Source organism: Nycticebus coucang, chromosome 3, assembly GCF_027406575.1.
Source record: "Nycticebus coucang isolate mNycCou1 chromosome 3, mNycCou1.pri, whole genome shotgun sequence".
Taxonomy (NCBI): domain Eukaryota; kingdom Metazoa; phylum Chordata; class Mammalia; order Primates; family Lorisidae; genus Nycticebus; species Nycticebus coucang.
Genome location: NC_069782.1, coordinates 150,925,894 through 150,949,013, shown reverse-complemented (window position 1 = coordinate 150,949,013; position 23,120 = coordinate 150,925,894). Strand labels below are relative to the sequence as shown.

General features: G+C 49.6%; 1 protein-coding gene across 1 annotated transcript in view; it reads right to left on the bottom strand.

Annotated features, from left to right (window-relative positions):
* Nucleotides 1–263: 263 nt before the first annotated feature.
* The window catches only part of HTRA1 (HtrA serine peptidase 1), a 54,364-nt gene continuing 31,507 nt past the window's right edge, over nucleotides 264–23,120 (bottom strand). The window contains exons 4-9 of the mRNA XM_053584227.1: nucleotides 7,318–7,512; nucleotides 6,517–6,549; nucleotides 5,191–5,305; nucleotides 4,389–4,446; nucleotides 2,630–2,725; nucleotides 264–977 (exon numbers count right to left, since the gene is read on the bottom strand). Coding sequence (XP_053440202.1) covers nucleotides 809–977; nucleotides 2,630–2,725; nucleotides 4,389–4,446; nucleotides 5,191–5,305; nucleotides 6,517–6,549; nucleotides 7,318–7,512 — 666 coding nt within the window. The 3' untranslated portion in view covers nucleotides 264–808. The remainder of the gene's footprint in view (nucleotides 978–2,629; nucleotides 2,726–4,388; nucleotides 4,447–5,190; nucleotides 5,306–6,516; nucleotides 6,550–7,317; nucleotides 7,513–23,120) is intronic.

Sequence of the window (23,120 nt, the reverse complement as noted above, 5' to 3'; positions counted from 1 at the left end):
TGATTGCATGATAGATGGGGTTGACGGACGCTCCCTCGTTTGAAAAGCTCTGGATGCAAATGCACCTATTCTCAAATCCTAGTCCATAAAGCCAGCGTGGCCAAGCATGGTCATTCATCACACTGGTGAATCCCGTAAGATGATTTTGAGACAGCTCCTGAGATGCTGCATGGGCAATGTGGTATGGTGAGGAGCCCACTGATGTCATCGTTTCAAGATGGCAAACAGCTGTTGGCAGGAAAGGAAAAGAAGCACACCAGGAATAAACATATGAACAAGTATTTTAATAGCTCAAACTCAAGGTCATCGTGCTTCCGATTCTGAGAGATTCCTAAAAGAGGCGATTCTGGCCTCCTCGGAAGCCAGCGTTCACCCACCCGTGGTCTCCGCTGTGTGTCAGCCTCTCCGGGTGCTGACTTGGAGGAAAGCATAAAAACCCCCAGCCCCATTCCGGCTCCCACAGGGCCTTCCTCCCATCTATGCATTGTGTCAACTGCATTAGCTGGACTAAGATGATTCAATTAGAGGAGGAGACAAATGCCAACTGTCTAAGCAGGGACAGCCCAAGCTGGCAAGAAAAAGCACAATAGGATACAGAAAGGCAGAGCTTCTGCCTGCGGATCTGCGACATTACATTTGTTTTGCCTGCAAACTATTGAGAAGAATTCTGTTGGCCAGGGAGCTTCCGCTGAACAAGCAAAATGGTGGTCAGAAGTCTTGGGTGTCCTGTGCCACCAGCCCAGAGTCCTCATGCGTCGTCCACTGGAGAGTCTTTGAGGGAAACATGGAGTCCTGCTCATGCCTCTGCCTACGGGTCGATTTCTTCGGGAATCACCGTAATCATAATGTCTTCGTTACCCCTGCGGACAACCATATTCAGGGTGCTCTCCTTTTTAATGACGTCACTGACGTCATTGGCGGAGACCACTGACTGTCCATTGATGCTGATGATGACGTCATTTTCCTTGAGACCACCACTGCAACAAAAGGGAACCACAATGGTCATATTTCCATTCCTCTTGCTCTGACTTTACATGGACAGAGGCACAATTTAAAAACCTAAAAGTCTAGGTCAGGTACAGTGGCTCATACCTGTTACCTTGGCACTCTGTGAAGCCAAGGTAGGAAGATCACTTGAGCTCAGGAGTCTGAGACCATCCTGAGCAAGAGCAAGACCCCATCACTACTAAAAATGAAAAAAGTTAACCAGGCATGGTGGTGGGCATCTATAGTCCCAGACACTCGGGAAGCTGAGGCAAGAGGATCACTTGACCCTAGGAGTTTGAGGTTGCTGTAAGCTACGATGCCACAGCACTCTAGCCAGGGCTACAAGAGACTCTGTCTCAATAAATAAATAAATAAAGTGAATTCCTGGGTCCTTCAGTGCACCCTTTTGACTGAATCCAAATTTTACAGAACAAATCCTAAATTTGTTTTAAAAATAAAATAAAAACATAAAAGATGACAAAAACATATGAATACAAATAAAAGGATTTTTTTTAAATAGAAGGCCACAGGTTCCTCACCCCTGGAAACCATCTGTGGATTGCATTTCCTTTTAAGATTTTTTTAGGCTAAATCATCAATTGTGTCTACTGCAGAAATGCTTACCAGCCCTTGTGTGGCCCTATGACAGACTGACCCTAGAGGGGCTATATACCAGGTACCATCTACCATGTAGCGTTACTGTGGCCAGCTGGCATATAACAGGTCACAAATCAGAAGCAGTTCCTACAGGCATTCCTCCAGGGATGGACAGAATGTTCAGAAACACTTCCTATGGGTGGGTAGCCACTGTAACTTTCCCTCTTTTATAGGACAGTATCACGACACTGCCATGGTCCTCAAAGCTCCAGCACAAGTCTCTGCAAATTCTATTTCAGGGACCAGACAGGAACTATTCCAGGCTATGGGTTCTGACAGAGCTCCTCAACTCTGAGGTCGTTGTATAAAAGCCACCACAGACAATATTTCAGTGGACACTGAAATTTTAGTTTCATATAATTTTCATGTCACAAAACACTATTCTTATTTGGAGATTTTTTTTTTAATCGTTTTAAAATGTAAAATGCATTCTTAGCCCACAGGCCATAAAAAAAGCAGGCAGCAGGCCAGATCCAGCCCGCCCCCCTGCCCCCCAGAGCCTATTTACTGGTTCCTGGTCTAGCATTTCTCTGTGGATAGAATGTCAACACAGGTGACAAAGGGTTGGGGGAGCTGCTGCTTCTCACATTTCTTTAATGGCACTTGAGTTATTTTTCCAGAGGTATTGACAGATAAAGCCTAACCAGTAATAGATACAACCCAAGAAGATTCCAGGATGAGGTAAGTCCCAAAGCTTAGGATGGGATCACTGCTGGAGGTCTTGGGGACACTGCTCCTTTACCTCTCTCCCCAATCAGGCATCATCATGAATTCATGCCTGCTCTTCCCACCTGGGTGGCCCTAGTGGAGCGAGGACTTACGAAGGTAGAGAGCACCCCACTGTGGATGAGTCCTGAGCTGTCCAACTGTGTTTGTCAAGGACCAATACAATCATCTCAGGCCATAAAAAAGGAACCTCGCTCCCTCCACTCTGCCCCCAGGAACCACAGGAATATTTGGAAAAGGGAAAATGACTGTAACTCACGCTTCTGCTGGGGTATCAGGAATGACTTCGATGATATACGCTCCGGAGAGCACGTCTGGGAAGTCTCGGTGCCGATCCTTCAGCTCTTTGGCTTTGCTGCTCAGGAGAAAATACACCCCGTTAGCTAAGTGACAATGAGCCTTCCTCGTCCCAGACTCAGCCCTACCCATCTCCTTCTTGTGCCTGAGTCTAATATAAAATTCCTGCAGGAGTTTTGATTTTTTTGAGACAGAATCTCACCCTGTCACCCTGGGTAGAGTTCCGTGGCATCACCGTAGTTGACAGAAACCTCAAACTCTTGGGCTCAAGTGATCCTCTTGCCTCAGTCTCCCAAGTAGACAGGACTACAGGCATGAATCATCATGCCCGGCTAATTTTTCTTCTTATTTTTCTATAGAGACGGGGTCTCGCTCTTACTCAGGCTGGTCTCAAACTCCTGAGCTCAAGCCATCTGCCCACCTCGGCCTCCCAGAATGCTAGGATTACAGATGTGAGCCACTCGCACCTGAATGATTCTACTTTAAAACTGATCAGATTCACCCTTGATTAACAGCAAGGGTGAATCAAGTGTTTCAATCATTATTATTATTACTTGATTCATTAACAGCAGCTTATTTGCAGCCCCAGCTCTGCTACCTTCTAGCAGGTGTTACCTCGGACAGTTACTTAACCTCTCTCTGTCTTCATTTGCTCCCGTGTGTAGTGACAGTACTCTACAACACAGGCTGTTCTAAGGATGGGATGAGGTCATCTCAGTAAGGTGATTGGCCCAGTGCCTGACACAGAGTAAGCATGTGATAAGTGGGGGCTAGTGTCCCCTGACACTCACTGATCCAAGCCTGGCTATACACCCAGGATGCCAGCACTGCTATGACAAGGAAACTGAGGCACTCAGAGGTCAAGTTGTTTCCAAGGTCACAAACAAGAAAATATGAGAGCCGAGAACCCAGGAAGCAAGACCCAGGGCTAATGTCTTACCCTACACCTATCTCTCCTAATTCCAAAGGTAAATAGCTACTGACGTCAGTCTTAGCAAATCACTCCATTTTCTGGAGTGCTAAGAAAGCTACCACAATTCATAATGTGTGTCAAAATAGAGCAATATTTCAATAATTAGTTAATAATTCATTCATTATACTACCTGGCACATTAGTAAATCTGTTGTATATTCTGTTCTTTATCACAGTTTTAGCCACGCCAGTTGAGTCTATTACCAGAACTCGTAAGATTACGCCTGAGTTTTTCGTCTGTGTTAAAACACCAGGATGTCACCAGCCTGCCAAACCCTGGCTCCAACTTCCACCAGCTCAGGGAAAACAAGCCCTTCGGTCATTCACTCCCTGGTGCTGGGCCTGACCTGGCATTCCCAGAGGCACAGCCCACGTGCTGCAGAGCTAGTGAAAGGCAGGTGCTCTGGGGGCACTCCCAGAATGTGGGCTTCCACAGAACATGTGGGGAAAGGCAGGCATGAGCCAGAGTGAACCACCCACCCACCCCCTTGTGTCTGTCCAGGCCTATCTTCAAAGAGGAGGGAGGAATGCTCTAGATGGGAGGGCCTGCTGCAAATGAGGCAAATCAGCTCAGCACAAAGAAACAGAAGGCTAGCAGCCAGTGCTCTTTCCAGCATTATTTCATTTTAAGTAGAAACTGAGACGTCTTAAGGCAGCATAAGGTTTCTCTTTCATAGATGGCCTTGAGCGCCTTCTAAAGTTCAGGTTTACTGAAACTAAAGACACAGACATACATCTCGTTTACCCACCTGGATGTGAGCGACATCATTCGGATACCAATATACTTCTTCTTGGTGATGGCTTTTCCTGTACGACAACAAAAGCACACAGAAGGTCAGCCCAGTTAGCGGATATGCAGAGGACACCAGGAGCCAGGGGCCCAATCTGCCGGGCTACACTGTGAGGCCAGGGCTTGATGCTCTTGGCTAGGCTATGTCAAAGCCACTGCCCACTGGCGCCTTCTCACTCAGACCTCAGCTTAGAAGATGCTTCCTGGCCACTCTGTCTCCACTAGCTGCCCCCTAGTCTATCCCTAGCCAGCCACTCTGCTTCATTTTCTTGAGAGCACTTATTTACTCGCACAATATTATTTTATTATTTTGTTCACTGTCAGTCCCCCTGCCCCAGCAGAACATGAACATCATTTCTGCAAGGGCCCCTGCTATGCCAGTGGATGGGTTGATAAACATTTGTAGAATGAATGATCTCCCTGAATCTCAAGCTTTCTTATCAGCAAAATAGGCCTAATAATTCCTACCTGATAGGACAAAGGCTTTAAATGAAATAAAAGAACAATTAATTGAACTATCGTACAGATACCACCTAGAATTGTGGATGTGAAATTTCCAAATCGCAGCAGAAAAAAGAATAAACATCTGTGTCCATCTGTTACCAGGGGCCTAATAACATACATTCCTTTTACTTCTTGATAGAGGATGGCTTGCCTGGCATAGGAGCCTGCCCGTTTTCTCTTCCCTAGATTTCCAAGAGGCAGCTGAGCTACAAGCTAGAACCTCCAGAGCCCTGGAGGTTGTGTGCACCTTGCTTTACCTTTAGCCTGTCGGTCATGGGACTCAGTTAGGAACTTTTTAATCTTATCAGATGGGATTGCGAAGGAGATTCCAGCCGTCACTTTCAGAGTGTTAATTCCAATCACTTCACCATCCTGAAAAGCAAGGAGGATACAGCTTACTGAATCGTGAAGGTTTACTGGCAGATGGGTGTCAAAATAGAGCAGAGAATTCATATGAAAAATGTCTTTGAGCTATTTCAGAGAACAAGGGAGGAATGAAGGGAGAATGTCCCAGGGGAAGACAGTGAGCAGCTTCAGGGCTGGGCAGCGCATGCCAGGTTCAGCCATGGAGGAATCAACACTCACTCTAGGTCAGCACACAGTGGTCACCTCGCCATAAAGCTCAGTTTCAAAGTTTACACTATTTGCTCCTTTCACAAGGAATGCATTTCTAAAACCCATGGGTCCTTCAGGAGGCTGCCCACACCTTGTGCTGCTCCCATTTCCAATGATCGTAAGATGACTTTGCTGATGTCAAGCAGAAACAACTGTAGAGCCTGGGGGTGACATGCTTCTCTATTCAGGCAGCAACCCCACCACACCCGTGGAGCAGGGGTGCACAATTGTGCCTCGTTTTCTCCACTGGGAAGGGACAGCTGCCAGGAGAGTCTAAATCTCGCCTCATACACTTCTCATGGGCTCTGAAATCTCAGTCCCTGACACTCAGGGACAGTCTAAGAGGCACCAGCATCCTGGGCCTTGCTAAGATGGCCTCAGTGCCATTGTGTATAAATGACCCCAGAGCTGCCCTCTGGCTCCCTCTGAAATTCCAAGGCTTCATTTTTTTTGCTGAACTATTCAGCATAGACGTAAATGAAATCTTTGTGGGTGGGCAACTCCTCCTCATTCCAGCCAGGCCTTCAGGGAGGGTTCCTGGCCAAGGGAAGGAGTTCAGATGAGCCCAGCCAGCTCCCCTGGCAGACCAGGAGAGACCTAATTTGGATGAGATCCATTTCTGTGACAAGTCAGCAATGGTGACACCTTCAACCTGAAGGCCTGTGCCTTTGCTGACTCCTGCACTGGGCCTGAACTTCACAGCATTTACCTGTAACTCTGAAAGGCCCGTCTGTCCCCTGGCATGAGATTTCCAATCCTCCACTCCAGCATGCCTTACTCTTTCCAGAAAAGATCAGTAGGATAATTTACAAGGACACAGTACATTCACAGAGCGCACTTTAAAAGAATTAGATAGCATGCTCTGACAAGCTCAGGTTTGAAAAGAAAGCAAAAACATTTTTTAAAAAGACAGCATGTCCACAGATAAAAATGAACAAATAACATACACAGGTATTAAAGGTTCTTACCAGGTTTACTAACGGGCCTCCTGAGTTTCCATACTGCAATTAAACAGAAATGGGAAGGTTACATGTTCATGTCGTAACATGGTCCAATCTACTTCCCCACCTGTCTGATTCCTGAGCATGGGCCTAGACTGTGGGCTGTGATTCTTCCCTGAGATGTATTCCTGTCGACCTAAATTTGCTGCATAAAAATAATCTTAACAATTTGCAGTAAGTTTTGGAGCTGAGTGTGGTGGCTCACACCTGTAATCCCAGCACACTAGGAGGCCGAGGTGGGTGGATCCCTTGAGCTCAGGAGTTTGAGAATAGCCTGAGCAAGATCAAGACCCTGTCACTACTAAAAATAGAAAAATTAGCTGGGCATTGTGGTGGATGTTTATAGTCCCAGCTACTCGGGAGGCCGCAGCAAGAGGAATTGTGAGCCCAAGAGTTTGAAGCTGTTGTGAGCTATGACACCACACTGCACTCTGCTCAAGATGACAGAGTGAAACTCTCTCTCAAGAAAAAAATAAGTTTGGGATGTGCCATACAGGGTAAATGAAGCCCAGAGGCCCAGTGTGGTCACCCAGAAGCAGCTGAGCAGCTTCTCCCTGGGCTGGTTGTGCACCTGCCCCAGCATCACGCAGCTCGGATCTCCTCACCCAACCCCTGTGTGGCTTGGGCTCTGCTGCTGACACATGGTTTGCTCTACTTCCATTACTTCATGCAGATTGCAAAGAAGTTGGAGGATAAAAACCTGTGCTGACTCCAGTCCTCCGGCCAAACCCCACCCCAACCCCAATGGTGGCAGGGACAAAGGCTCACATTGATGATGGCGTCAGTCTGGATGTAATCCATGTCCGAGTTCCGGAGCCCAAGCTCTTTGCCGCCTCGTTGGGTGGTGCTGACGATCCCGGTGGTGACTGTGTTTTGAAGGGAAAATGGGCTTCCGATGGCGACAACGAACTCTCCCGGCCGCAGCTCCGAGGAACGGCCCAGCAACAGGACCGGCAGCTTGCCCTGGAAGCACAACAGCTGGGGCTGCTGAGTGCATTTAACTGAACCCAAGGGATAAAGGCACAGATCCCATGGAGTGCCAAGTGGGGACAGGGACAGTGACAGAAGCCATTCATTCAAATTCACTTCCCCAGCAGGGGAAGCAGCTCAGGACTAACATCCACAATTCTCATCCTACTGTGACCCACACATCACAAGCAAACATCAAAGCTACAAGTTAAGGAAACCATGTGAAGGTCACTGGAAACCACTTGGAGGTCTATCATATCTTGAAGCTGTCGGCGACTCACTCTGAAACCTCAAGGCCAGGAGACAGAGGTGATAAAATGGGTTTGGGGTTTTGGGCCCCAAGGAAGGATAGAATGAGCACTCACCTTGGGGTAGGCAGTGCAACCTGCCAAGCTCATCCCCCTATCATACACACACCTGTCCTTAGACCTAGAGTGCAGAGAGCTATGCCGGCTGGGATCACACAGACTTGGTTAGTGGGCACCTACGGCAGGGCAATGCTGGCAAAGGGTGAGGATAGAGGGTGGGGACACCAAGGCCTGAGACACTGAGACCCAAGATGTGGGCTGTCTCTTCTCCTAAAGAAATCCCCATCACCCACCTCTGCTCCCCAGCCCAAGAAGCCCTGATGCCCAATACCCTCCAAGGGCCAAATAGAATTAGGGGCCCCAAACAACTCTTCACAACAAAATAAAGCCAGCTCCAGAGTCACTGGGGCTGAGACTCTGGGGAGAACCACACGACGAGGCTTCCCCCTTCCATAAGGGAAGGCGCTGGGCCTTTAGGCCAGTATAGCATGTCCATGGTCAAGTGTGCAGACCTTGGGCCAGGCTGCCCGACTGAGATCTGGACCTGAGCTTATAACCACTCAAGTCCTCAGTTTTCTTACCAGGAAAGTATACACCTGTGTTGTTGGTCTACTGTGAGAATGAAGTGACTTAAGATCTGGGCAGCTCTTTGAAAACCGCCTGGCTCATGGCAGCTTCATCTAAGTGATGGCTATTGGCATCAAGATCTAAGCCTGTGCAAACCCAGTGAGGAGAGCCATGCCAGTTATGCTTTCACGAGCCAGTTCCTATCACCCAGCTGAAGCACAGCTCTGTCTGGATGGTGACCTTCTCCCCTTGGGGTCCCCTGAGGCTGGAGCATGCAGGGCTACTGGGGGGGGGAAGCGGCCCCCCAAAGCCCCATGTACCGCTAACTCACTGGCAGCCAGCAGCACAGATGCAAGCACAGCGTGTTTACCCTGGGCCTGGGCCAGCAGCCCCTGCCAGGAATGACCTCAGTGCTCACAGTGTGCAAGGGGCGGGAGCAGGGCTGCCTATGTGCACCCAGCCACACGCGGGGAGGTCTGCTGGGGACACTGCCATTCTTCAGGACCAGGCTGGCTGGAGAGTTGTGTCTTTCTCGGAGGCCTTTAGGGCACAGGCTGACAAGGCTGGGGCAGCATGGCTGCCCAAAGAAATGGAGATGCAAGGCCGGAGGTCCAGCTCAAAGCCAAGAGAGGGGGCCCAGCCCACTTCCATTCAGCCACAAACTGAAAGCCACATCAGAAAATGATGAGGCAGGACTGGTTGTGGAGAGCTTTCTTGGTTGTTTTTTCAGAGACAGGGTCTCACTGTGCTGGACTTGCACTTCTGGGCTCAAGTAATCCTCCCACCTCAGCTTCTTGACCAGCTGGAAACTTGGGCACACACCACCATGGGCCTGGCTTCCCTATGGAGATTTCAATTTGCATTTAGCCCATTCACATCCCTGTCACCCACCTGTGCCTGACCTAGGCCCTGTGTCTCAGAAAGTCCTAAAGGCAACTCTCCGTCCAGCTTTTCTTTCCATAGTCTGAGCTTAGACCCAGAGAATGCAGGAGAAAAAAATCACTGTGGCGGAAGTTGTGAGGACAGAGGGGAGAGATCCCTAAACCCGGGGGCCTGCACACTGGCCATCCACTCCCAAGGAGGGCCAGGCCTTCAAGGACATTGTCTGCTGCCCACCACAGGGCCCAGAGCACACTGTGAACAAGCCTGGCTCAGGTGACCACACTCAGAGCTTGGGCAATGTAGACACCAGTGTCACAAGAACCAAGCCTCTCTTGAACACAGAGGACCAAACATGGACACATAAGTGGCCAACTAGTTAAACCTACGTAACTCCAGGTTAGATGGGCAACTCCAATCATCATCGTCACGGTTTTATTCCTTCAAACATTTCCTAGGTCATGAAGCAAGTAGATACATATGGGGGCGGCAGGGTCTAGTATCATAACCCCTGGATTTCTGATAAAGGAATGAGCCTTTTGGCTGCCAGAAGAAAAACTCTTCCATGACAACCTTAGGAATTAGGGTATATTTTGCTCCCCCTGTATTACAGATGTGGAAACTGAGGCTCAGAGATGGAGAGAATACTTCACAGTCAGTGAGCAGCCTGGCTAGACAAGAGAAGAGGCTTCCCAGGTCCCAGACCTATACTTCCAGTATGTATTAACCTGGAATTCTAATTACAGGCAGAAATCTTTGCAAGAGAATGACATGTTGCAGAGATGTCACCCAGGCCAGATTTACAGCTGTATCTGAGGTCAAATTGCCTTTTGGGGGCCATTTGGCCACAGCTCCCTGCAGGTGCCGGCTAGCTGCAGGAGCGCCAAGCCCTTCGGCTCATTTCAGACCCAAGGGGTGCTCATTCCCAGCCGTGAGCCCCACCTCGGGCTGTCTGCTTGGCAGCTATACCTCTGCTGGACACATTCCTACTTGGTAATTGAGCACTTAATTCCATAGCTGTCTAGACATTCGCTCCACAGGGGGGTCTGGGGAGATCCGCTGCAGATTCGGCTGGAAACACACAGCAATGCTGCAACCTTGACTTGCAGAGGCCGTGAAACCCTGCAGGGTCCTAACATCCCTCTCTGCTGTCCACAGGCTGGTTCTCATGCTGCCCACATCAAAGCATCTCCAGGCTCCTGGTATAGACGCTCTGTCTGAGTCTGCCTTTGAAGTGGCATCAGCCACAGTCATCTTGACGGTGCCATTCCCGTTTCCTCTAGGGCCACTTCAGCATTTCCTTGGAGCCCTGCAGTGTGCCTGGAAGTAGCCGAGGCAAACATCCATCTTCCACCACAGAGGAGAAGACAACGGAAAGGGGGTGGGGGGGAAGGGTGCATCTGGGGCCCAGTGCTCACGCCAGATTCTCACACTGTTGGGAAAACAAAATACAAACTGGGCATGTGCACAAAAACAGCAAGGTGGCAAATGCAAACCTAAGGGATACACGTCTCAGAGCCCAGACGGAGACCCATGCCCTATCTGGAGAGCCCAGAGCTTGTGTTTGGGCCAAGTCCTGCGACAACAGAAATTCTACAGTGAACCTGTCATACACCAATTCTCATGATCTTAGGAAGGGGGATCCCAGGGGGCCAGAAGAGAAAGGACATGGGGTATGAAAAATGTCCCCTTTCCCCCAGCTTGCATGTGACTCACAAAAGTGAAAGGGTGTCCTCACAACAGAGCTCATGGGAGAAGGACTTTAAGAGCACACAGATCCAACAGCAGGCTGTAAGCTCAGGCAGGTGCAGAGCAGCTCAGGTGAGAGGGTCAGCAGATCTGTGCCTTCTCCCCGGGTCTACACAGTAAACTACTAAATACTCGCCATGGGCAGGCATTAACCACGTAGTAGATTTAATGCTAAAACTCGGAAGAGAGCGTTCCACAGCACGATTAAGGAAGACTCCTGTGGTTTGTGTAGATTACAACAAACAACGAAAACAGGGCTGGCTGCCTTGCTTTCACCATTTCACCAGTTCTCTTAACCGCCTGCATGAAAGAGAATTGTTTTCAACACATTCCCTGAGTATCCCCAATGCATGTGGTGCAGGCCACACGGAGATCAAAGAAATCCATCCCTGTTCTCCAGGCTTCGTCTGATGGGCAGAGACGCAGTCACGGGACGGGCAGTAAGAAGAGACAGAACCTCCCTCCCCTGCCACCAGCAGCTCAGCCCAGAAACTTCTATGAGGGCTAAACATGTAACAAGCACTAAAAATGATTTGTGTGTATCCATTAGGGTATTTCCAGCTACGAGTACCAAAAAAACTAACTTAAAACAGAGTATGTGTCCACCTGCCCACAGATAGGCTGGTGCCACGGTGGGTAACTTCAGAGCCCCAACAACAGGCTTGAGAATGAGGCTCCTTCCTTCTCTCTGTCCAGTCAAGTTCAGCACATTCTCATCCTCACAAGATAGCCACCACCATTCCAGACACCATGTCCAGACATGACAATGCCCATGGAAATATGTCTCTTCTGAAGAGCAAATAAATTCCAGAAGTGCCTTGGCACGCTCCTCCTCATGGGTCACAGGTTATCCTCAACCACTCTTTGGTGAGGGGAACATGGCCATGTCACTGCCTCAGACCCCTCAGGGATGGTGTGGGCCTAAAACCAACCCAAGGCTCTGCCAGCAGGGAAGAAGGCTGCAGGGTGGACAGCCATGAGCATCCCCCAAAGCACAGGGAGAATAGTTCACTGTAAAGTGATTATCTTCATACTGATCCAGGGCTCCTCCATTCAAGGCTGGACAGGGGATCCCAGTTTCCTAAACCTGCCCACAGGTAGGGCAATTTCACAAAGGGAATGCCCTGATCTTTTGCCCTGAGCTAGAGGGACTGCCCTCATGCATTTGTCAAAAACACTCAATAACAATGAAAAAGTGTTTCCATGTACCAAGTCCTGGCCAAATGTAATTCTCAAGACCTTATACCCCGAGACAAAGGACCCACAAGGAGTGTCCCCATTGGGGCCTTCCTCTGCCAGAAGCTCTGGTGCTTTTTGGTCCTTCCGTCCAGAAGCTCTGGTACTTTTTACTCCTTCCGTATTCCTTTCTGTCTAATAAAATCCTATCTTACCACTGATCTGCGGTCCCTGAGTTCATTCTTCAAATCCCCAAGACCAAGGATCTACTGAAAAAAGAAATTCCGGTAACAACACCAGCACCTAAGAGCACTTAGAAAGGACTCTAGTAAGTGTTGTTCCTTCATGAAGTTTTTGGGGGCTAAGAGCAGGAGGAGAAATCAGCTTAAAGGGAAAGCGACAATTCCAGCAGTCTGTGGTAGTAAGAGCAAGATCCTGGTGATGGGGGAGAGACCGACCCAGGCAGGAAAGCCACTCCCGGAGCGGGTGCTCTGTGTCTACCCGCAGCTTCTTAGCCTTCGCGACCCCCACCGAGTGCTGCTGGCAGGACAGCTGCATGCCCGGTTTGCTGATAGGGGTCTGAAGCCCCCCACACAGGTGACTGGTGCCCTCCCCCCACCTCCATTCCAGGTGCTCCACACCAGCCCACACCCACCACCCAGATGCTCTGGGCATAGGGCCGGCCCGTGAGGAAAGAGCTCTCTGTGCCCAGGGTCATCCCCCAGGGTCAGGCGACTGGAGTGGGCAGCGCACAGGGCAAGACGATGGGGGGGTTTAGGGAAAATCAGACCAGAGACCAGTCCTGGGGACCCTGAGGGAGGGAGTGGAGGCAGCCTGTGCGCCCAGCTTCAGCTTCCAAGGCACCACATCTGGGCCATGAATGGATCAAAATGGCCAGGATTCCCCCAGGGCAGAAAAGCTGGGCCTGCACTGAGGGATGCCCTGGGCTGATTGTCCAGCATCAACTAAGGTGGGGCAGAAGTAAAGACTTAGACAAAACATGTGTGGGCTTCGTGCACACACACACACAGACACACACACAGCCTCTACCGCGTCCACATACTCTGTGAGAACACTGTCCCAGGCAAAAGGATGTCTGGGTCTGGTCTTGGTCCTATATTAACTCACTCTGAGACACAGACCGCTTGATAGGCTTCCCTGGGTCTTGGTTTCACCACCTCCAAAATAAGGGAATTGAGCCTGGTAATACCCAACATTCACCTCTGCTCTGACATGTAGGGTTCTGTCCCGAAGATCTGGTTAATTACAAAAAAAAAAAATCTATGCACAGACAGTAGTAAAATGGGTAAGATCAAAACAGGCACCCAGGTCCTTAATCAACCCTTTTTTATACAACTCCCTAGTGGGGCAAGACGATCCCTGCACACTCTGCGGCTGGAAGACAGGGGATTCCTGGAAGTCTCCAGATGAGGCCTGGCCAACAGTGCTCTAGAGAGGACCACAGAAAGCAATGACCCATCAATATTTCAGCTTCTGTTCAGGAGTTCTGCCCAGTAGCCCTTAGGTCCTCACTTTGTTTAGCCTCATTCCCTGAAGCTCAGAGAGAAAAGAATTAAAACAAACCAATACAACTGAAACGAAAGGAAAAACCGGCAATGGTTTTCAACCTAATGAGCCAGGCCAATTACTTCTTTCTCTCCTTTGAAAAGTATAAAGTGCTCCTGAGTTACAAAAATATTTTTGTTGCTGAATCTGCAGAACCCACTTCATCCGCCCAGTAGCCCAGCACCCTCACTGTCAGGGCTGGAGCTGCCAGGCTGGTCCTGCGATGCTTAAAGGTTGCTTCAAAGTCTTATGTCGCAGCAACTGGCTGCAACTCAACTGAGTGATTCACTGTGTCTTCTGGAAACAGTTATGCTAACCTTTCATTTTTCTTTAAAAAATATGCAATGGAGAAAAGAGCACATCTCACATACCCAATAAGAAATGGTGCCATCGAACTTGTACACCGCGTAAGGACAACCAAGCCAGGTCATAGAAGAATTGTTGATGGGGATGTCACCACCTAAGAACTTGCTCAAAAGAGTAGACCAACCTAGGTCAGTAGGGGAGAGCAGTGGAAGGGTGGCCCATCTGCAGACTGGAACCAAACTGAAGATTTGCCGACTTCCTACTCAGGTGGCAGGACCAGCTACAAAATTTGCGGGAACCAGTGCAAAATAGAAATGCAGGCCCCTTGTTCACACAGCAGATAAAGAGTGCTGTTTTGTAACATAAAGTGCTGTTGTTAAAACATAAAGCTTTTCACTTTCTTCCACATTCTCTCTCTCCACCTATCATAATTCTTTTTTTTTTTTTGCTAGTTATTGTCATGGTCCTTTGGGCATAAAGACATTCACAAGGCAGCAAGTGCAAGCTCCCAGTGCTCCAGTGGCACAATCGGTTAGCGCGTGGTACTGACCAAGCTCCCTGGGGCCACACGGCTGAGTTCTGCCCCAGCTCCCAGAATGTTACTATCCTCTTGAGCTCCGGGAGGAGGTTCTTTCAGGTTCTTCGTGAAGGTCAGAAGAAAAAAATTTCAGGACTCATCAGGTAAGCCAAAGCAAGCTGCTTTTATTTAAAGCAAAAGTAAAAGTACAAAAAAAGAGAGAGAGAGGAGATTGGGCAGGATCAAAAAGAGCCCCTATAGCCTTGGCGCCCATAGCTTAGTGGTTACGAGGCTCATATCCCGAAGCTGGCAGGTTCAAACCTGGCCAGAGCCTGCTAAACAACAATGACAACTGTAACAACAACAACAAACAGCTGGGTGTTGTGGCGGGCAGCCTACTTAGGAGGCTGAGGCAAAAGAATCGCTTAAGCCCAAGAGTTTCAGGTTGCTGTGAGCTGTGACAGCACAGCACTCTACTGAGGGTGACAAAGTAAGACTGTCTCAAAAAAAAAAAAAGAGCCCCTATACCAGAAGGAAGTTGTTTTCAGCCTTTTGAAGTCTTACTAATAGAGGGGAGGAGTATTCAAGACTAAGGGGTTGGCTTTCACTAACATTTGGGTAGTAATTCCTGGAGTTGGGTTCCCTTCCATTCTCATAGTTTACAGGGTTGTTTTGGAACTGTCATTGTTACTTAAAGGGTGGAAAAATTTTAAAATCACAATGCAAATGATACTGTAATTAACCCAAGTTCATGTAAACTAAGCTAGATAGCTGACAAACTAGCTAAAGCTGGTTCTTGTCTGTGGTTATCAAAACCCCTTAGTTGGACTTTAACACCTGCACCCACTCTGCAAAGCCCCTGCCCTCCGGTTGCTGGGTTGGCAGCCCAGTTAGCTGAGGGTTGCTCATGTCAACAGCTGCACCTACTCTGCAAGCCCAAGTCTGCTCTCAGCCCTATCTCCCAGCCTCCTGCTCTAACAAGACCACGCATTGTGCTCTGGTTGAAGGCAGTGAAGCCAGGCCTCGCCCCTCCTAAGAGCCCACCACCCCAACCCACAGAGGGCAAATTACTCCCTTTGCTGCTTCTGTGCCAGGATGCTTTAGGTACCTGGATCAGGGTGGGAGAAGCATGCTCCCACCCAGTGGGCCACCGACAGCCCAGGGCATCATCAGCCCAGCTCGAGCCCTGCACCACACACTCTACCAAGATGCCGTGGGGTATGTGCCTGAAGTGGAAGGTAGCAATGACTACTGCACAGAGACAGGACAGGGAGGGTCAGGTGGGGCCTGGAGTTCCTTGGGACAGGGGAGTGACAAAGCAGTAGAAGGGGAGGGAGATCCTGCTGGGCCAGGTCTCTGAGCACCCTGAGCAGGCTCTGTCATCTCATCAGATTTCCCTTGTGAAACAGAAGTTCAAGATAAAATTAGGACAATGACCTTGGAGCACAAGGCCTGTGAGTACCCAAGTCACAGACTCATGAAGCTGGCCCTGCCAGGAGAGGAAGTGGTGGACCACCAGTGAGATTCTTGGGATCCGGGCTAGAGAGGACAAAGGTTATCAGTGATGACAAGGCTAAAGACATGACCCGGACATGGTTTCGGGTGGCTACAGTGACCAGAGGGGGGACAGCAAGGAGCCAAAAAGTCAGGGCAGGAAGGATCTGCTACACATGTAACTCAGAACACTGGTGTGATCAAGACGCCATCATCTGTCTCCCTGACTGCCGTGTTGTGACCAGTGTCTGGGGACGGAAGCAGAGGAGGTGGGGACAGATGGGATAGTGGCAGAGCAGGAGGGGTTCAGTGGGAGAGAAAACCAGAGGAAGAGAGGAAAGAGAATGGGGTGAGGGGGGAGAGCAGGCAGAAACGAAGTGAGAGAGAAAGCATACCCACATATGAAAAACTGAAACCATCTTCTTCCTCACTGTTTATGGACACCACCAAAATATTTACTCTCCTTTAATCTATACCCAGAAAAGTCTGCCATTACTCTTGTTGTTTAAACCACAAGATGTCAACAATTCCATGGGAGAGCCCAAGGACCAGTGACTGTATATTTTCCACAGCATCCAGAAGGGGAAAATAACAGTGGTGGGTCAAGTCTAACTAGGGTCTTCTACATGTGGCAGCCCCTCTGATCCATCCTCTTTTACCTGCTGCCCTCAGCATGGCAGATGCTTGACAAATAGTTATAAAATCAATAAATGACTAAGTGAAGAAATGAAAGAATGAATACTCCAGATCTGAAAAGATCCCCCAGGATCTCAAAATCGGGTAAAATGGAGATTAGCCCAGACTTGGCATTTCAGTTTGGGTGACTGACTCTGGATGTAGCCTGGTTTGCAGCTGTCTATGAGGTTACAGGCTCAGGGCACAGGGAGGGAGAGGGAACAACTCAGATCCACCAGCTCCAAGTAGTGGGCAAGGCTGTGGCTTAGTGTGCTTGCTGGGCTTGGTGTGCCGCACACAGTGGGTCACTCTGTCCACTGAAGACACACTGGCTCCTTATGACTTACAACCACATGCAGGGAAGTTGCCCAGGAGATAGCAGGCTTTTACAATTTATCCTAAAAATTTTAAAAGACGGGGCAGCACCTGTAGCTCAAAGGAGTAAGGCACCAGCCCCATATGCTGGAGGTGGCGGGCTCAAACCCAGCCCCGGACAAAAACTGCAAAAAAAAATGATGCATAACTTCCTCTATATAAAGCTAATTTAAGTCAACCACTAAAGGCATCTTACAGTAAGTTAATTAAATATCTATTTATCACATAAAACAGGGACAAAGGGAAGGCCAGTGGTTTCTGTGAGCTGCCCTGTAGACAAAGCACACGGGGGAAATACCATGAGTCCCCTGCTCCTGTTATCAGATTCTGATGTTTTAACAAAAGTGACTTGTTAATTAGCACATTTATTAGAATCATTAGTCGTCAATTCACAAGGTCTTATCTTCTCCCTTGCCACAGAAAGAAGGCTGGATGATTTTAGGAAATCAGTTTTAGGAAACTGCATCTGTCTTGTTGTGAGTGAGGGGTGACCAGATCATCATGAACCTTTATACTTCCAGACTCTCAGGAGGCTGACAACTTAAGACTTTAGAGCTTTCCAGGATATGAGCAGCAGCCTCCCAAAATAAGAAATGTAGATTCAGAGAAACCAGCTAGCCAGAAACATTGGCTCGTGTTATGAAGGGTTCTAATAAACTTACTGAAAAATGAAAGTTTGCACGGAGTCCAAAATTCAGCCCATCCACGCTGGACAGAAATGGGAAATGAAGCCCATCACCCACCCCGACCCCCAGCTCTCCCACATCCCCCCTTAGCTGGGTCCCTCCATCCTTCTCGTCTCAGCCGGCATGCCACCTGGTCAAATGAGCTTCCCTGCCTTGTCTAAACTAAGAGGTCCTCACACCCCCAGCGCCTTTCACACCTTCTTCTGTTGCTTCCTGCATTGTACTTACTGCTGAACTTGGTCCACTCTCCCGGTTCCCCAGGCTACATCCCAGGCCCCGGGCTTCTGCCCCTGCTGCTGCAACCTCGGCCCTGACAGAGCATTTGGCCAAGCTGGATGCTCAGTATACATTTATAAAATCAGCAAATGAATGACTGAGAATAAACAGACCAGACCTTAAAACATCTCTGAGGATCTCAAAACTGGATAACAATTTGCAAAATATCTTGCAATTCTGGTGAACTCTTTTCTATCAGTATCACAGAGACATGGGCAAGCATGAGGCCCCTGGCTGCTTACTCCAGCAAAAATTTATCTTTGGCAAAGAAACACAATCCCCCCACCCCCCACCCCCTCTTTCTTCAAAAGAAAGAGCAAACAGAACCAGCTTCTCTGCCTTGTTTCCCTTGGCCACTTCACCTCACTTGATTCTTATGAGCTTATCCCAACCTCCCAGCCACCTTCCGCTTCTCCAGGACAAGGTGTCAATCACCTACCACTGGGGTTGGCAAACTTTTTCTTTGTAGGGCCAGAAAGCACACTTTTTGGCTTCACAGGCTATGCAGTGTCCCTCCCAAGGATTCAGCTCTGCTGTTGCAGGGTGAAAGCAGCCCCAGAGCTACCGAAATAAATGCCTGTTCCAATAAAACTTTATTTACAGCAACAGATTTGGTCTATAGGATGCAGCTGGCCAACCCTGGCCTCCAACACATGGTCACATACTCAATAAACCATCAAATGGAACCATTTTATTCCCCCTCCCCCCAGTGAAGAGGAAGGAGACGTTCTCAATGGAGCATTTACAAATCCAGTCCCAGTGACCTGGGAACTGCCTTGTCAGAACCATAAATAATAATCTTGTTTCAATTCCCTAAAAGAAGAGTGCCAAAGTGAAAAAAGGCATTACCATATTAAGAGAAAAATACAGTCAAAGAATTTCCTTAACAATCAACTAATTCTTGAAACAGGGCCAGAGAACACACAAGGGCTCTAGCTTTGAGAGTTTGGGGAACTGAAATATTTCTCATGCCAAAAGGAGCTGTAGTCAGAACAGTCAGGAGCCACATCTCCACCCATCTCTGCACAAAGGCTGGCATGGAATAAAAGCCAGCTGCTCCTTCACTGTCTGGATGCACATTCCCTAATGCAGTATTGATTCCCACCTCCCTAAGAAGGATGAGAATCGATAGGGTAATGGAAGCCTCATAACATCAGTGGGGTCTGTGGCGTCTTCCGCAAGTATAACGGTAGCCCTCAGAGTTCTGGGAGGAGAAGAATAGAGACCACAAAAAGCCCAGTACAGAGGAACTGGGGGAAAGAATCCAAAATGGAAAAACACAGAAACAAGATCAGAGGGTAACCAGGGCAGTGCAATGTGCATTCCAGGCTTGGTTGCTTCTCAAGGACGAGTGACAGACTCTGGAGGACAGGGAGTGGCTACAGCCAAGGGCTTCACGTTATCTGAATCACTTTTGGACAAGCTCATGGGACTCAGCGCATCTATCAGGTTGCCTAAGGAGAACCCATATGAGTCACACCAAGCACCACTCCTCTGCCCTCTGCCCTCCCCAGATAAGTCAGTGCAGACCCGCCGCATGCAGGGATGCTGGGAGACAGATCCAGAGAGGAGCCGTCTGCTCAGCAGCTCCTGGGACACGCACATGAAAGGCCCTGGGGTCCCTGCACCCCCCAAGTGTCCTGCTCTGAACTTCAGGGAGATCGGGGTGTCAGCCTTCCCTCCTCACCAGCAAGCTCAGCAGTAAAAGGACCCTCTGCAAACAGCAGCCCCAGCGCCCTGAGGTTTCGCTCTCTGGCCACTTCAAACAGGCCTGTGGGTGCCATCTGGCCCGAAGGTGGCCTGGGGTTGCTGCAGGCCTGCCGGGGAAGAGGGCGAGTAGAGAAAGCCACCTCACAAGCCTCAACAAGGCTGTCTCCAAATATTTACCTGGTTATTGGCGTCAGGGAAAACACCCACAGGAAACTTCAGGGCCTCACCAGCAGTTTGAGTTACCAAGGACCACAGTCTGCCTCCCTCTCCGCCCAGTCGCCCTGGTAGGACCACGTGTCCATCACACTCAGCCAGCCTACAGCACACTCTCCCCCTCCTCTGGGGATGGGGAGAAGCTCCACCACACTGCCCCTGGAGTCCCCCCTCCCTGCCACTCCCCACAGCGGGTGGCTCTGAGAGTCCTAGGGGCTGGACACTGCAGCCAAGCATCCCCTACCTGACAAGCGGTGGGCCACATACGCTCACAGGCCAGCAGAAGAGATAAACTTCAATGACGAATGAACGCAACAATTATAAAATGCGATGAGGTGAGAAGGGAAAGGCGGATAGTGCAAGGCGGTGTCTCTGGGGTCCTGTGTCCCCGGGGTAAGGGGCATGGGGTTGAGGGACCAGGAAGGATTCACTGTCTCACATAGCGGGTCCGGTTGGGGTGCATAAGACAGAAAGGACAAGAGGCCTGCAGGCCAAGGTTAGCGATGTGAGGAGTGGGACAGGGAAGGAAACAGTCAAGGCTCCACGAACGGCCCAGGGGTGTGGGGGGTCCTGAGCGAGAGGGTGAGGGCACTAAGCAAGTCAGGCCTTCAAGGCCCTGGGAAGGAGTGAAGATCTGTGTGAACCCCTGGGAAATCCGTTAGAAAGTTTTATTTAGGATGCAAAGGACACAATCTGAAAGATGCTTTTCTCTAAGCTTCCTAGTCAGCACAGCTGGGAAAACGGCTGTCTCAAAAGGAACATTTCCCCTCCTACCTTCTTTGATACATCCCAGTATTTCTGCCTCAGACTCTGGCCTGCAAAAACCAAATAACTCATTTTTTACTTTCCTCTCTCCCTCCCTCCTCCCCCCACCCCCTGAACTGCTCAGGGAAGAAAAAAACTTCATGGAGAAAATGCTGCCATCAGATGAAGGTTAAAAATATTCTGCACACAGCCAGTGGCTCATGTTAAACACATTTGGAAACCGTCTGCATCCAAACTGCTTTCTATTAAAATGTTTACATGCACATTGTCCCGATTCTTTGCAGCTTGCATCGCCTGCCCAGGTCTGGGCTGGCCCCAGTCATGGATCTCAAGGGAAGAGAAGTTTGGAAAGAAGCACAGAAAGAGATGCCAGCTGGGTCAGAAAGGATAGGTCTGCAGGGGGACACCCTTTCCTCCCCAGCATCACGGTGAACAGCAGAGCCCACGACGGGGGCTACTCTGTGAGCCCTCCCCCAGAAGTTCTTCCGGGTCTCAAAATCCAGCAGGCCAAGTGCACACGTGTCTGCTCAGCAGTGAGAAGCTACAAGAGTCCTTTGGTCACAAGCCCAGAACCATCTCTGGCAGCTTTAAGCCACTGGAAATGGGAGGGGTGCTCCAAGAATCAGAGGGAAAGCAGACACATGGGGCTCAGAAGTGCAGGCACTCAGGCAGCATGGGGCTCAGCAGCTTCGCCCAGGTTTGTCTTTCTGAGGGTGACATCCAGCTGCCATCTGCATTCCAAGGGGAGCCTCTGCTTGACCACAGAGTGTGGGACACTGTGACCGATGGGGGAGAGCTAGATGCCTGAAGGAACTGCTGGCTGCTGCTCCCAGAAAAGGGGAAAAATGGATGTAAAGTGGACAGTGACAACAGATGTCCACAGTCATTTCCACTTCATCAAGTTAAGTGTCAAGAATGCCACATTTAGGCCAGCACAGTGGCTCACTCCTGTAATCCAGCACTCCGGGAGGCCGAGGCTTGTGGATCATCTAAGCTCAGGAGTTTGAGACCAGCCTGAGCAAGAGTGGGACTCTGTCTCTAAAAAATAGCTGGGTGTTGTAATAGGCGCCTGTAATCCCAGCTACTTGGGAGGCTGAAGCAAAAAAAATCTCTTCAGCCCAAGCATTTGAGGTTGCTGTGAGCTGTGACACCACAGCACTCTACAGAAGGTGACAAAGTGAGACTCTGTCTCAAAAAAAAGAAAAAAAAATTCCACATTTAGGAAGGACAATGGAATTTGAGTCATGGAGAACCCTGCAAGTGAAATTGTGATGCTGGGGGAGGAGCTGGGCCCCGATTATGAGCCACCGGGTTAGTCCCTGGGCCCATGGGTGTGGCAGACAGTCTCACCAGATCCCCAAGGTTATTCCTAAATGGCCCTGTGGACAGAGGCCAAGCCACGGTCTCACATGGCGCACAGGGCGTCATGTGCAGTGATTTTCGTTTCTTCATGCCCAGTTTGGTTGGTTCTGTTCCGCCTTCTCTTGAGTTTTCCTGATCTGTTTCTTCCTTTTTCTTATCCCCGAGATGACAGAGGGCAAGGCATGCTCATACCCCAACCATGACGGCCACACACCTATCAGTCGTGTGCTGAGCGGTGACTGCTCCTACCCCTGAGATAGAAGGCTCCCTCCAAACTGAGCTTCACACAAACTAGACGCTCCCCCCAAATAATCTATCACCAGAACAAGGGAACAAAAGAGAAAGAACTGGAAGAGATGTTTTCACTCTGCCTACCTCCAACTACCATCAGCAAAAAAAAAGCAGTTCAGTCAGGGGAAACCAGCCTTTTGTACGGGTGCCTGCAATTTAATATCCTTTCATTTCCAATTCCATTTTCAAAAGTCATATTAGGTCAATTTCAAATTTTCAAGCACCCTTTTTTCAGGCTTGAAACACACATGGCAAACAGCACACTGCTGGCTGAAGAGCTAGATCGCTGGGGACAGCAGGAGCCACGTCAGAAAGACCGTGAAACATGTCCACTGAGATCGTTCGTATCTTGCCTGGACGTGTCAGGGATGACACAGGGGAGAGTCTCCGCCTTGGCTCAGAGTTGGAGAAGAACATCCCCAGGGCAGAGGCAGCTGCATGGTATGCGCCCACACATTCCAGACCCAAGATTACTCAGTGGAGGCAGCTCACTCAGTGCTCAGCCCGGCCTCACACAGCCACGGCCTGCTGCTGGCTGCCTTCTGAGCTCTCCATGGAGCTGACAAGTCCCCACGTGTGGCCACAAGCTATGCTATTCTTGCCGGCCTCCTTCCGGTGAGCCTACCACATCCTGGACACCTTTCTAGCAGAGTGTTGCTAAGTGGACTGCGCCAGCCTTCCCCTGGG